Source organism: Heptranchias perlo, chromosome 12, assembly GCF_035084215.1.
Source record: "Heptranchias perlo isolate sHepPer1 chromosome 12, sHepPer1.hap1, whole genome shotgun sequence".
NCBI lineage: Eukaryota > Metazoa > Chordata > Chondrichthyes > Hexanchiformes > Hexanchidae > Heptranchias > Heptranchias perlo.
This window is the reverse complement of record NC_090336.1, coordinates 19798801-19813534: the sequence shown is the minus strand read 5'-3', so window position 1 is coordinate 19813534 and position 14734 is coordinate 19798801. Positions and strand designations below refer to the sequence as shown.

Sequence of the window (14734 nt, the reverse complement as noted above, 5' to 3'; positions counted from 1 at the left end):
CTCCCTGGCTGATAGGAAACCTTTCGTTAAAGCAATCTTTATTTTGTATTATTATGCAAAGGTAAGTTGTGCTGATTGAATTTAGTGCATCGAATCTGTATGTTTACTTGTTGTGAAGTAAAGCAGCTTAATGATTTGACAGAACATTTTTGTTTAAACAATGCGTACTAATGACAACAGCAATGTTAACGGTTTGGAGGAGTTACAGAACCTGGCAGTACCTGTGAGATGAGTTAACATGTGCACACACACGCACACCCCCCACAACTCTGAATATTACTAACTATAACCCTATTTTACTGATTATATCTCTGTTGATAGTAATCTCGCTGTCACGTGCTTACGCTCAGTAACTCCTCCGAGTCAGCAACCCCGATCAGCTGGAGCTTGTGTAACTGTATCCCAGCAAGAGTCAGTGCCTTCAGAAGAGGAGGCACAGAAAAGGAAACATTTATGGGGTCAATTTTATCCTCGCCCGCCCGTCGGGAGACTGACGAGATTGGGTGCAATGCTGGTTTTATTTCCCACCCCGTTTTACTCTCCATCGAAGCCAATGGGAAGGGTGTAAAACTGACCTTCCACCTGATCTCGCGTGTTTCCCGTCTGGTGAATTAGAACATAAGAACATAAGAAATAGGAGCAGGAGTAGGCCAATCGGCCCCTCGAGCCTGCTCCGCCATTCAATAAGATCATGGCTGATCTGATCCTAACCTCAAATTTAAATTCATGTCCAATTTCCTGCCCGCTCCCCATAACCCCTAATTCCCTTTACTTCTAGGAAACTGTCTATTTCTGTTTTAAATTTATTTAATGATGTAGCTTCCACAGCTTCCTGGGGCAGCAAATTCCACAGACCCACCACCCTCTGAGTGAAGAAGTTTCTCCTCATCTCAGTTTTGAAAGAGCAGCCCCTTATTCTAAGATTATGCCCCCTAGTTCTAGTTTCACCCATCCTTGGGAACATCCTTACCGCATCCACCCGATCAAGCCCCTTCACAATCTTATATGTTTCAATAAGATCGCCTCTCATTCTTCTGAACTCCAATGAGTAGAGTCCCAATCTACTCAACCTCTCCTCATATGTCCGCCCCCTCATCCCCGGGATTAACCGAGTGAACCTTCTTTGTACTGCCTCGAGAGCAAGTATGTCTTTTCTTAAGTATGGGCACCAAAACTGTATGCAGTATTCCAGGTGCGGTCTCACCAATACCTTATATAACTGCAGCAATACCTCCCTGTTTTTATATTCTATCCCCCTAGCAATAAAAGCCAACATTCCGTTGGCCCTCTTGATCACCTGCTGCACCTGCATACCAACTTTTTGATTTTCTTGCACTAGGACCCCCAGATCCCTTTGTACTGCAGTACTTTCCAGTTTCTCGCCATTAAGATAATAACTTGCTCTCTGACTTTTCCTGCCAAAGTGCATAACCTCACGTTTTCCAATATTGTATTGCATCTGCCAAACCTCCGCCCACTCACCCAGCCTGTCTATATCCCCTTGTAGGTTTTTTATGTCCTCCTCACTCTCTACTTTCCCTCCCATTAGGTTAAAATTGACCTCATACATTCTGAATTCCACGTTTAATTGATCTGATTTGGTTGCCACCAGCTTGGTTTACCCATGTATAGTCACAGTGACAGGGTTATTCTGCCCTTACTGTCTCTTTGTCATTGACCCGTGTGACGACTGCGGTTTTCTGTCACTACAGATGTGAACGAGTGCCGATGGCTGGGGGAGAGCCGTGTGTGTCGCCATTCTTGTCACAACACCTTTGGCAGCTACCTCTGCTCCTGCCGTGCTGGTTTCCGACTCCTGGCTGACAGAAGCACATGTGAAGGTAAAGAGGGAAGAAGAAAGGGGAAGTGGAGAACAGGCCTTCCCCACTTCCCCCCCCCCCGCCCCACCCCCAGCCCAAATTCTGAGGGAGGGGAGATGAGCCATTGTATGGAGGGGAAAAGAGACCACAAATGCGGAGAGGAGATAAGAACTCTCCAAATTCTGAGAGTTGAGAGAATAGTCCCCAATCTCTGAGAGGAGAAGAACCTCCAAACTCTGAGATTCATCAGTATGATTTTCTCAGTGCAACTGGGCCCTGTATTCCCTCATGCTGTCAAAGGATTTCTGAATTTCTTCACCTTTCCAAATGATTTGGAAACAGTCAACAAAATTGATTTTAAAAATAAAAAGGAAATCCTGCACATGCTGGAATTCTGAAATAAAAACAGAGAAATGCACAGCAATTCGCTCAGCATTTGTAAAGGGAACAGGCAGGTCGTGACCTTTCAGTGTGTACCCTTCATCAGAACTGAAGATAGGGAGGTATTTTCATAAGGTTGGAAAAAAATAGAAAGAGAAAGGGGAGAGGAGAGAACATGAACAGATAAGCAATCACAGAGAGTGAGTTAATGGATTGATTGGCCATGGTCTGAAGTTACTAAAGCCAAAGATGGGGAGAGATCAGAGTGGAAACGAGAGTAGGGGTTAAAGTGGCAAACCATCGGGAAGAAATGTTCAGTGAAACAGTCATTTAATCTGCATTTGGTGTCCCCCGTGTAGAGTAGGCTACATTGATTGGGCAGTTGCAGTATACTAGATTAGAGGATGTACATGTTGTCTCATGTGGAAGGAATGTTTGGGGTCCTGGAGAGTAGGTGGTATGAGGGGAGATAAACAGACAGGTGTTAACATCTCCTGCAATTGCACACTGGAAGGTGCCAGGGAAAGGACAGCTGGAAGTAGGGGTGGTGGAAGATGGGACTTGGACGTCTGAATTTTAAAGCTTTTTTCAGGTAACATTTCACATTTAAACGATTATCAACTGCTTCGTTGTTACATATGGTAGTAAGTCTGTGTGCCAGCACCTGCTGTTTGAAAGTCCAGCCCCTTGAATTATACTAGAAAATCCTAGAAGAGTGTGAGGTAACTGAATTTTTAATATATATAGGTCTAGAAACCTGAATTGGGAATTTTATCTAAGGTAAGTGATTTTTATCTGTGTAAATTTTTTTTAAAATTATGATTCACAAGCACATTGGGCAAGCCAGAACTTGCTATTCATATCTGAGCAGGGGAAAACCAGGTTAAACAAAACTCTATCTTAACTTCTAATGGTCATAATTATGCCCCTAACCCCTGACTATCCATGAGCAATGACATGGGGGAATCAACTGAAATATCTATCCACATCTCGTCCGTCATTTCTTGCTATCTTTCCTTCTTTATATGTTGCTCTTCCACTCTTCTTCATTTCTTCCGCAACTTTTGCTCCTCTTACTCACCACCTGCTCTCTTTCACTCTGGTCCTTCGCATCTCACTCTCGAGTCAGAAAATATGTGGGATAGGCAGGCAAGCTGGTGGGCCGGGAGGACCTTGGGCAGGTGAGTGAGCAAGGTGGCTGGTAGTGCTCAACAGCAGGCAGGTGTGGAAACACTTGAAGTGGGCAAGGAGGTGGAAAACATTTAGTGCAGGTGAGCAAGCAGTAAGGCGGGAACACTCGGGCTGAGCAGGCAAGCTGGTGGGCTGAGAAGCACGGAGGGCAGGTGAGCAGGGAGTGAGTAGATGGGCAGGAAACGGTGAAGGTGGCCAGGTGGACATGCCAGCGGTTGGGCTGGGAAGTTGTATTCAACTTCCAGTTACTATGCTCGCAAAAAAACTGTATTTGCTGACTGTGCGTGCAACACTGTGTTCGGCACAGTATCACAAGTCAAGCCGAAAAGTACAGTGCAAGAGCCAAACACAGGAACAGCACCACAACAATGAGTAAAAACAACAGGGTGGGCTGACCTGGGACGAACCTGTGTCAAGGCAGGCCAAAAAGGACAGGGGTTAGGGAATGGAACGGACATCTTTGTGGCTGGCTGGGCTGGGAAGGATTTCAAGGTGTGTCAGGTAAGATCACAGAAGGGAACATAGAGAGCGAGTCAAGTAAGGCCATTGAAGTGAGCAGAGTAAGATTGGGCTGGGTACTTAAGGAAAAAAAGTTGGACAATTTGATTCCTCAGACTGAAAGGGGTGGGACTAACAACCAGCAAGTCCAAAATTGAATGTGATAGGGCTTGCTGTGATTGACATGAATAGCAGCCAATTAGGAGGAACCGATGCATTCACAGAAAAAAATGGTCAGCAAAGCCCAACCCAATTATTTAAGCTCCACCAAGTACTCTTAAGTTGAGCTTTCGGCTCAGAACACAGAAAGAGACTTCTTAGACAAAAATATTTTTGAGGAGTTTAAACCATGCAGGTAACTCTATAAGTAAAGATAAGCATTTTATTCGGAATTAATTAGTTTTTATCAGTTAATATTATAAATGTTACTTTTACCATTAATCTTTCAGTGGAAAATTCAACTCAAACTAACTTCACAAATTTTGTGGAGTGTTTGAATGAATTAAGCTTGCATTTTCTTTTATTAGTAGATTTCCTTCACTGCTCCTGCTTGATTTGCTGCTTTCAGACATGCTCGGTTTCTTTTGGTAGATATTTAGCTGCCTTTCTCACTTTCGGTTCGTACTTTCCCTACTAAGTTCTGATTGGGTGTTTTTTTTATAATTATGATTTTTGAGCCAGTCAGAAAGTGTAACGCAAAAGTGTGGCCCCTAAAGTGTGACAATGTAAGTTTTACTCGACGTAAAGGAAATGATGGAGAAACAGCGACAAAGTGATAGTAATGATCAATATTTAAGAAAAGTCATAGGTGAGAAAAGAGCAATGCACATATTGCTTTATGTATTGCCCACAATGGATACCGTATTCTTAGTGTAGTCTGACTACTGCATTATACAGGCTTAGTATTACCTCTGTAGACTTTCAAACTCTGATTACCATTTGTTCTTGAATTTTAACAATGTCTTCCACCCAAGTCAATGTTGGCATTGGGTGACATGTTTCAGCATTAAAATAAATACGGCTAATTATAATTTTTTTTATATACATGTAGAATTTGAGAAGGTTTTGGGGTTTACCAACATCAATTCCAGATTATATGGCATTACGACTGACTCTTCAGCATAAATCATCTACTGGCTCTATTTAAAGCTGTCCAGTCACCGTCACTTTCATGATGCCCTATTTCTGAAAATGTTCAGTACCTCACAAAATATTATTATGCCAAATTTCACAATCTTTTCACCTATTATGGGCCTTTACTACTGGACTAAGGCAATTGCCAAAACTTTCTGTACAAGCTAATCGGGTGACTAGGCTGCTACTGAATTTGATGCCAGATGGCCTCTTTCACTTAGTCTCTCACCTGAGTGTGGAGATGCCGGTGATGGACTGGGGTGGACTAATGTAAGGAGTCTTACAACACCAGGTTATAGTCCAACAGCTTTATTTAAAATCACAAGCTTTCGTCGAGCAGAAATTGATAGCCAAGTTCCGCACCCATGAGGACGGCCTCAACCGGGATCTTGGGTTCATGTCACGCTACATGTAACCCCACCAGCGAAAAAAAGTTATCTGTTTTTAATACAACTGGTCATTCTCTCTCTTTCTCTTCCTTTCAGATGTTTCTCTCTCTCTCTCTCTCTCTCTCTGTCTTTGTGTTCTGACTGTGTATTCAGTAGTCTTGTATGTAATGTTTCTCTGTCTGAACACTATTCAACTCCTTTGATTGCCTTGATAACGGGCAGTTGAAAAGATTATCTGTAATCACCAGACATTGTTCTCTGACTATATATGCTGTACCTTTATGGAATCCCACACTCACCTGACGAAGGAGGAAAGCTCCGAAAGCTTGTGATTTTAAATAAAGCTGTTGGACTATAACCTGGTGTTGTAAGACTCCTTACATTTGTCTCACCTGAGTGGCCCAGCATTACACACGAGGTGACCATCTTTTTTGAATCTAAAATCAGGCGGGGGAAAGCTCATGATGATTAGCAGTATGAACAGCAAAAATAAACAGAGTGAATGGTCCATGTTTGCAACAGTGTCAGTCAGGGTATGGCTAAAAATAATAGATTCAGGCTGTAATACTGCTGGAAATCTAGATTCATATTGATACCACTAGAGGCTGGATGCAGAATAGAATGTGACCAGAAATCTAGACTCAGACTCGGGTACCTGTAGAGATCTGGATTGAGAGTAAGATAGTGTTAGAAATCTAGGTTGGGACTAAAATAGTTTGAAAACCTATATTCAGGTAACATTCTAAATACCCAGTAACATGCCTTTAGATGCATTAAGGAAATCTAGTTTCAGGACAGGTTAGTGTTGGAAATGGAAGTTCAAATTGAGATCCTGCTAGAAATCCAAATGCGGAGTAAAATATCTCTAGAAAACTAGATCCAAACTAAGATACTGTTCAAAATCACAATTCAAACTAAGATGCTATCATAAATCGAGATTCACACTATGTCAGTACTGGCTATCTAGATTTTGAGTAGATACTTCCTGAGATCTAGATGGCGACCAAGGTACTGTTATAAATCTAGATTAGGGTGAAAACAGTAGAAGTAATCTAGATTCAGAGTAAGGTACTGATAGAAATGTAGATAAGATACCATTAGAAATCTAGATTGTGCCCAGAACTTTACTATTTAGCTGGCTCTAACGAAATCTGTTTCCTTGCTGTAAGATATTGATGAGTGTAAGGAGGATGTCTCCCTATGCAACAGCCGTTGTCTCAACACCATGGGATCTTATCGCTGTGCCTGTGTTGAGGGTTTTCAGATGATCGAAGGCCAGTGTCTAGGTAATTTATGCTATTTTCTCTCTCAAACATTTGTTGCGTGCATTACTGCTTGAGTCAGTGTTCTGCAACAATTCTCCGTTTCAACTCTTGATCCATTTGTCGCCTCTGAGTCAGAAGGTCGTGGGTTCAAGCCCCACTCCAGAGATTTGAGCACATAATCTGGGCTGTCACTTCAATGCAGTACTGAGGAAGTGCTGCACTGTCGGAGGTGCCGTCTTTCAGATGAAATGTTAAATCAACGACCCGTCTGCCTTCTCGGGTGAACGTAAAAGATTCCACAGCACTATTCAAAGAAGAGCAAGGAAGTTCTTCCCAGTGCCCTGGCCAACATTTATCCCTCAATCAACATCACTACAAACAGATTATCTGGTCATTTATTTCATTGCTGTTTGTGGGACTTTGCTGTTGCTTTTCCTCCGTTACAACAGTGACTACACTTCAAAAGTACTCATTGGCTGTAAAGCACTCTGGGACATTCTGAGGTCATGAAAGGTGCTATATAATTGTGAGTCTTTCTTTCTTTACATCTCTGCTGCCTGACCAAAATCAAAAGTGGGACTCCCCTGTTGTATGGCTCATCTACTCAGTGCTGAGTCACTCGGGGAGCCCAGAACAGCTGTTTAATGGAGATTGCAAAAGAAATGGCCTTTCAGCTTTTAAGTTTAAGAATCTGTTTAATTTCTGAGCATCACTGGAAGCTGCATAATCTTCATAGAAGTTAAGAAACTTTCTTAAGGTTGAACTTATTTTTAATGGCTAATAACATTTATTAAATTTAATTCCATGTTGTTGTGCTTTGATAAAGCAAACCCCCATTTAATGTTAAATCGTGTGAATATGTCACACCTACTCCCCCCATCCACCCCAATCACTCACACACAATAGGGGCTGAGGTGTGATACCCTCTGTAATTGTCACCAACTTTAAAAGCAATGCTTGATATGAGGCTGCTGTTTTGTGTCTTTGACAGATTGGGATGAATGCTCAGACCTCGGTCGGAGGACCTGCCAACAAACATGTATTAACACTGCAGGGAGCTTCTTTTGCTCTTGTGACCATGGATATTTACTTGCTGCCGACAGCCAATCCTGTGTAGGTATGTTACAAGGTGGGACTTATGAGTGGAGAGTCAGCACAGTCCATTCCATGGTGAGGTGCATAGCTCAGTAAAAATAAATCTACAATATATTAAAAGTTTAGGGTCTAGCACGCGCTTCCTATCTGTCACACTATCGCCATCACAATTTTACCATCACACTTTTAACATCACACTTTTGTCGTCACACTTTCTTGGTTGTGTCAAAGCAATAAATCCAATAAGGAATTCAGGAGAAACTTCTTCACCCAGAGAATGGTTAGAATGTGGAACTTGCTACCACATGGAGTAGTTGAGGTAAATAGCGTAGATGCCTTTAATGGGAAGCTAGAGAAGTACATGAGGGAGAAAGGAGTACAAGAATATGCAGATAAGGTTAGATGAAGTAGGGTGGGAGGATGTGCATGTGGAGCATAAACACCCACATAGACCACTTGGGCCAAATGGCCTGTTTCTTTGCTGTAAATTCTATATAATTCTATGTAAAATAAAATAGCAACAATTCAGAATTGAAGAGGTAGGGAACGTAAAAATCAAAAGTGAGGAAAAAAGTTAGAAACCACTAAGGACTTACAAAAACAAACAGTCCCAATTGACCAGTCAGGACTACCTACCAAAAACTTGTAAAAGATAAAAACTGAACCAATGAAATAATACAAAATGTTTTTGAAAATATTTTCAACTGTCAGTAATTTAAATTTTGAATGTCCAAAAATAAAGTTTTAAACAAATTACAAGCATAGAAAATTATATATTTTACAATAACGATTAAATTTAGCCATTGAATTATCTTTTGTGTCCATTAATACTTTCACTAAAATTCTTTCCTTGATGGCCTCAACTTTCCCCAAAGATCTGAGCTTATACTTGATGGGCTCGATTTTCAAAGGGTGGTGGGATGGTGGTGGCGGTGGGGGGGGGTCAATGGGCGCGCGGCAAACCCGGATAATAAAAACTTACCGTTCCCCACACGATCGCGAGTTAATTGGTGGCCCTTAACAGGGCTTCCGGGTTTGCCGTCTGAAAGCTGCGCAGTGGGCGGACTGCACACCCACACGACAGGCTGTCAGCTGGAGCGTCTCTATTTAAAGGGCCATTGCTCCAAAGGATTTTGCTGGAGCAAAGACCCAGAAAACACACAATATGAAGCAGCACAGGGGCAAGGCTGCTCCGAGATTCAGTGATACCTCACTTCAGGTGCTACTGGCTGGGGTGAGGAGGAGGAGGAAACTGTTTTACCCGGCCGACAGGAGGAAGCGCCCTGCCTCTGCCACCAAGAAGGCCTGGCTCGAGGTGGCAGAGGAGGTCACCAGCAGCAGCAACATCTGCCGCACCTGGATACAGTGCAGGAAGCGTTTCAATGACCTAACTAGGACAGCAAAAGTGAGTACATTTCCTGATTCTCCTGCATTCCGCGGTGCACATCACTCCCCCACCCCCCCAATTCATTCTACACTGCCAAGACTACTCCATCACATCACTCCTCACACCCACTTAAGGTCGTCCTTAACTTACCTGCACTTCCTCAGCACTTCCTCACCTCCTCATTAGTCACCCCACCACGACCACTCACCCCAATCCTCATCCAATGTGGTGTCTCTGTCTCATACTCACCCTCTGATGCACCTCTTTCACGGTCAGCTTCACCCAAAGCAATGCATTCATCGGCTGACCACTTCCCCATCACTCACTCACACGTCTGTACTTTCTCCCCTTCTGGGAGAAGAGAGTGCAAAATACACGCGAGGGCGCGGACTGGAGGGGGGGCCACAACAAATAGTGGTCCTCACAGACGCAGGAGACGTTGGAGATCAGCCGCACCCTTGAGTGCCTGTCCATCAGGGACGCCAAGACTGACACCCCACAAACGTCTGGTGACACAAATTTAACATTCATCACACACAATATGAATTGATGTTAACAATGTTTGCCATGTTGAACACCTCAGTATGCTCATCGCAACATGACACATCTGTGATGATGCTTAATATTGCCTTCTGTTCTCCTACAGGCCTTTCAACGACCGCAGTGACGGGAGAGGGCGATTCCTCAGGGGAGCTCCCTGCCTCTGAGGGTGCACCGTCACATCATAGCGAGCCATCGACCAGTGCAGATACTCACACCTCGGTGGATCCTAGTAGTCAGTTAGTTGGGTTGGCACCCGGTGAGTCACCACACACAAGTGAGCATGAGCAGACACTGGTGGCAGGGGCAGCTGTGGAGAGTCCGCATTGGTGGGCGCAGTCGTCTCCAGGCTCTGCTCAGCTGGATGCAGATGTTGAACCCCGGGGGCCATCCTTTAAAAGGAGAATGATCGAGGGACAGCAGCACATTTGCGAGTTACTGGAACAGGTGCCACGCACACTCTCCACAATAGCGCAGAGGATGGAGGAGTCCACCTCCTGCATTAGTAGAATGGTGGCACAGGTACGGGAGGGAATCTCTGAGATAGTGTCACAGGGATGTGAACAACTGTCTGAGATAGTGTCGTACATAACTGCTGAAATATCTGAGATAGTGTCGCAGGTAACTGCGGAAATGTCTGAGATAATATCGCAGGTAAGTGCAGGAATTTCAGTGATGGAGAGAAGGCTAGCCTCTGTTGAGCTTCAAGCACGGCTCCCAAATGTATCCATTCAGGCCCTGACAATGGCCGTTTGGACTCAGGGTGAACAACATTCTGCCGTCTTAAACAGGCTGACAAATACTTTAGAAGTGGCCTTCCATCACACATGTCCTCCAAACTGTTGACCAGCAGAGTGGTATGAGTGATGTGGGCCTGGCCCAGGAGAGGGATGATGGCGAAAGGGGACATGGAAGTGGGGACGCCACTCTAAGCACTCCCACGTCTCATCCGTTGCCCCCCTCTCAACCAGTACCCGCAAAGCTGCCTCCTCTCCAGGTGGCCGAGTCTGAGCCAGCACAGGTGCAGGCGGAGCAGTCTTTGGAGGAGTCATCATGGGCTGCAAAGCCCAGACGGTATAGGCTGAAAGCATCTAAGCAGCCAGTACCTCTGCTGCAGCCACAGAGGATGCACCATGTTGAAATAGTAGGAAGAGAAAGGCTAAGGATTTGTGATCACGAAGATTATGCACAAGGGTGTTTGACAGACTGTCATGTTTTTCATTTACATTTGGTTTTTGTTAAAGGCACATTAAATGTTATCATTCTCACCACTACTGCACGTCTTGCCCATTCTTGACTGGCTTTTGTGATAGGTCCTTTCATGAGGTCCACCGTGAACAGTGACACTTGATGCCTCCCATTGGGTCACTTTACAGTGGGTGTATGTGTAGTTCCAGGACTGTTTTGTGCAGGGAAGGTTGGGGGGAGTGGTGCTGCTGGTGTTGGCGCTGCTCTTTCCAGGTGGTGTGAGGACTGGACTCTTCTCACTTTCTGATCTTACGAGAATTGTTCACATATCAGAGACTCCCTGGCCTCACGAGTAGCCAGGTGGGCCACTGCTCTGCCCATGGGTTCATCCTCCTCCTCCTCTTCCTCCTCCTCCTGCTGCTCCTGCTCCTTCTCAATGTGGATGGCAGATGTGGATGGTGGATGGTGGATGAGGGGATGGGGCCTCCTCTACCGGTACCCCTCTCTGTTGCGCCATGTTGTGCAGGAGACAACACACTACTACAATGTGACCCACTCTAAACTGATGCATATTGAAGCGCACCCCCAGAATGATGGAGGCAGTGAAATCACATCTTGAGCAGCCCTGTCGCATGTTCAATTATAGATCTCGTGACGATGTGGCTGTCGTTATATCAACGCTGGGTGGCATCAAATGGCTGTCGCCATGTTGTGCAGGACACAACACACTACTATAATGCGATGCTGATGGGGTTCCTCAGAGGTGTCATGAGCCACGTGTGCAGGGGGTAGCCCTTGTCCCCGCGGAGCCAGCCCTTAAGGGTGCTCGGTGTATGGAAGAGGCCCGGGATGTTGGATTCTCTCAGAATAAAGGAATCGTGGCAGCTGCCAGGGAATCTGGTGCACATATGAAGGAATCTTTGCGGTGGTCACAAATGAGCTGAGTGTTAATGGAGTGATATCCCTTTCTGATGATGAACAGTCCTGGCTCGTGTGGAAAAACTGGCTGTGCTACATGCATGCAATTGATTGCACCCTGTACATGTGGGAAGCCAGCCACAGAGTGGAATCCCACTGCCCTCTCCGTCTGGCTGAGGTTGTCCATGGGGAAGTTGACATATTGTGAGGCCCCGCGGAACAAGCCGTCGGTGACCTGCCTTATGCACTTGTGTGCAGACAACTGAGAGACCCGGCAATGTCACCGGTGGCACCCTGGAATGATCCAGAGGCGAAGAAGTTGAGGGCAGTGGTCACTTTAACTGCAAAGATGCCGCGAGGCCCAGCCGGGAGTAACTCGGCATGAAGGAGGCTGCAGATGTCTGTGACCACCTGGCGACGCACGCTCAGCCTCCGTATTCACTGCTCCTCAGAGAGGTCCAGGAAGCTGAGCCTCGGTCTGTAGACCCTCTAGCGAGGGTAGTGCCTCCTGCAATGTCGCTCCCTCAGTTGTTCCCCTCTGTGCTCTTGTGCAGGTCCCTGTGGTGCAGCACTGTGTTGTGGAGCTCCAGGTGGCAGAAGTGCACGCCGTGCTTGGCGAGGATGGTGATGTTCCTCGTCCTCGGATGTACTGGTGAATGCAGCCATCGCGCCCCCCCATCCTGATGGTGTCAGTTTGAGGGGGTCTGAAAAGTTGGTAAATATGTGTAAACAGAACAATTCTGAGTGGAAACCAAGAATTTTCAGTCTAAACACTAAGATCTCCCAGCCAAAAGTTTGTCTGAGAGAACTGAGTGCCCTGCTGCAATAACTCACCTTTTATCCCCATCTGTCAAACAGGGATTTAAATGCCCAACTGGCAGCCGGCTGAAACACGACTCCTTCACCATGGAGTGTTTCAGAGGCCACGGGAAACACGCTGAAGCTGAATGAAAATCCGCTCCCTGCCTCAATCACCATAAAATTAATTAAATACTTTAACAACTTTAACTATCTTAATGACTGCTTTAAATAACAGCCCACCGGCTTTGATTGCAGGTGGGACTTCCGGATTCCTGTAGCGCACGCAAACAGATGCGTCTGTGCGAGACACGGAAGTCAGCAGGTTGGAGCCTGCTTCCTTACCCGCTCCGGATTGTCCCAATTTTCGTTGCCCCCCCCCTGCCCCCAACACACCCAGACTTCCATTTGAAAATTAAGCTCGATATCTTTGCTCAAAGCTGTTACTGTTGGCCGGAGGCAGATTTTGGAGTCTGAGCACATGCAATGTGCACAGTTTCCCAGAATGCACCAGTTGCATTTAGTCAACTCAATTGCCAGAATAATTCTTCTCAGTTTCCTGCTTCCATATCTGTTGGGTTGTTTTCCAAAATTATTTGATGAAAAACTGGAGGACTAGTTTCAAAAGCCTTAATCAGGCAGTTTATATTGGATGCGCTTTTAAACAGTATTACTGTGAGAGAGAAAGGGACGAACTTTCAACTTCAGCGGGGATGTATAATAGGTGTTAGCGGATTGGCCGTCCATGATACTCCCCGCCAAATTTTCTTTTCCATTAACTTCAGATGTCGTTCCCAGTTTTCCTGTGCATACTTGCTTTAAAAGTTGTTTAAAACGAGAGGAGTCAGACTGTTTTCTGCTTCCTGTGAGGCAGCAGCAACATCAACAGGCCAAGTCAATAATATTTTACCCGATCCTGCAGCGTGGGAAAAATCTATTGATTCTAGGTTAGAATTTTGTCTTTGCCAGTGATGTCTTTACTCCTGTGAACCATGAACAGAGTGAGTTAATAAATGACATTTTTACTGCCAAATCATTTCTACTCAGGATTATTTTCCCGGTAACAATCCTGCTACTGATTGTGATAAGAGCCATTCAGATCCACATTATCAGAATAACATCTGGTAATGTTCTGTTCAGTGGTGGGTTTGAATAAATGTCTCCTTTTGTGAGTCTGATCAGATAATTCATTAACAATGAACACAGTGCCATATTCTCTTTCAAATACTCTCGACAATAATTATAGCTGAGGAAACTCTTCACTGGTTAGTGTAGCAAATTTCATTGTTAGTCTAGTAAGTGGTAATAATTCATGTCGTAAATATTGATGTTTGGTCTAGTAAGTGCTGAATGTTAGTGTACTAAGTATTTGTGTAATAAGTGATAATTATCAATGTAGTAAGTGCTAATGATTAACATAATGCTAATGGTTAATGTAGTAAATATTAATAGTTAGTATATTAATTGATAATAGTTAGTGTAGTAGATGCCAGTGATTAATATTATGTGTTAATGATTGGCGTATTAAGTGTTAATGGTTTGTGCAATAACTGCTAATGATTAGTGTAAAAAAACAATTTACTTATGTTGTGAGCCTTCATGTTGTGAGGCTATCCCAAAATATCATCGAAAGAATCACTTGTGTAGTCACTGTGGTTATGTACACAAACTTGGCAGCCAATTGTTGGTGTTGGTTGAGGGTGAAATTATAGTCAGGACACCTGCAGACCCAGCTGTTCTTCAAACAGTGTCATGGGACCTTTTATGTCCATATGAAAGGGGAAGGCGAGCCCTTGCTGTGATGGCTCATTGATAAACAACACCTCAGGCAATGTAGCACTCTCCCACTACTACACTGAAGTGCCAGTTTAGATTTGTGCTCCTAGAATGGGGCTAATGATGTTTAATGTTAATGGTTAGTGTGGTACATGTAGATAATTATTCTAGTAAATATTAATGATAAGTGGAGTAAGTGCTGATTATGAGTGTAGTATGTGTTAATGGTTAGTGTAGTAAGTGCTAATGATTAGTGTGTTAATAGTTAGTATAGTGTGTTAATAGCTTGTATAGTATAGACCTTGCTGAGCTCAAATTGGCTGCCACATTTCCTGCATTACAGCAGTGACGACA

At 44.4% G+C, this 14734-nt stretch overlaps 1 protein-coding gene across 3 annotated transcripts in view; it reads left to right on the top strand.

The window, feature by feature from the left end:
• LOC137327858 (von Willebrand factor C and EGF domain-containing protein-like) overlaps positions 1-14734 on the top strand; it is a 351658-nt gene that overhangs the window by 197618 nt on the left and 139306 nt on the right. For 2 of the 3 annotated variants that reach the window (XM_067993723.1, XM_067993725.1), the window contains exons 10-12: positions 1713-1841; positions 6583-6699; positions 7670-7795. In XM_067993723.1, the coding sequence (XP_067849824.1) occupies positions 1713-1841; positions 6583-6699; positions 7670-7795 (372 nt within the window). Of the gene's footprint in view, positions 1-1712; positions 1842-6582; positions 6700-7669; positions 7808-14734 lie in introns of all 3 variants that reach the window. The other variant, XM_067993724.1, reaches the window with a different exon arrangement.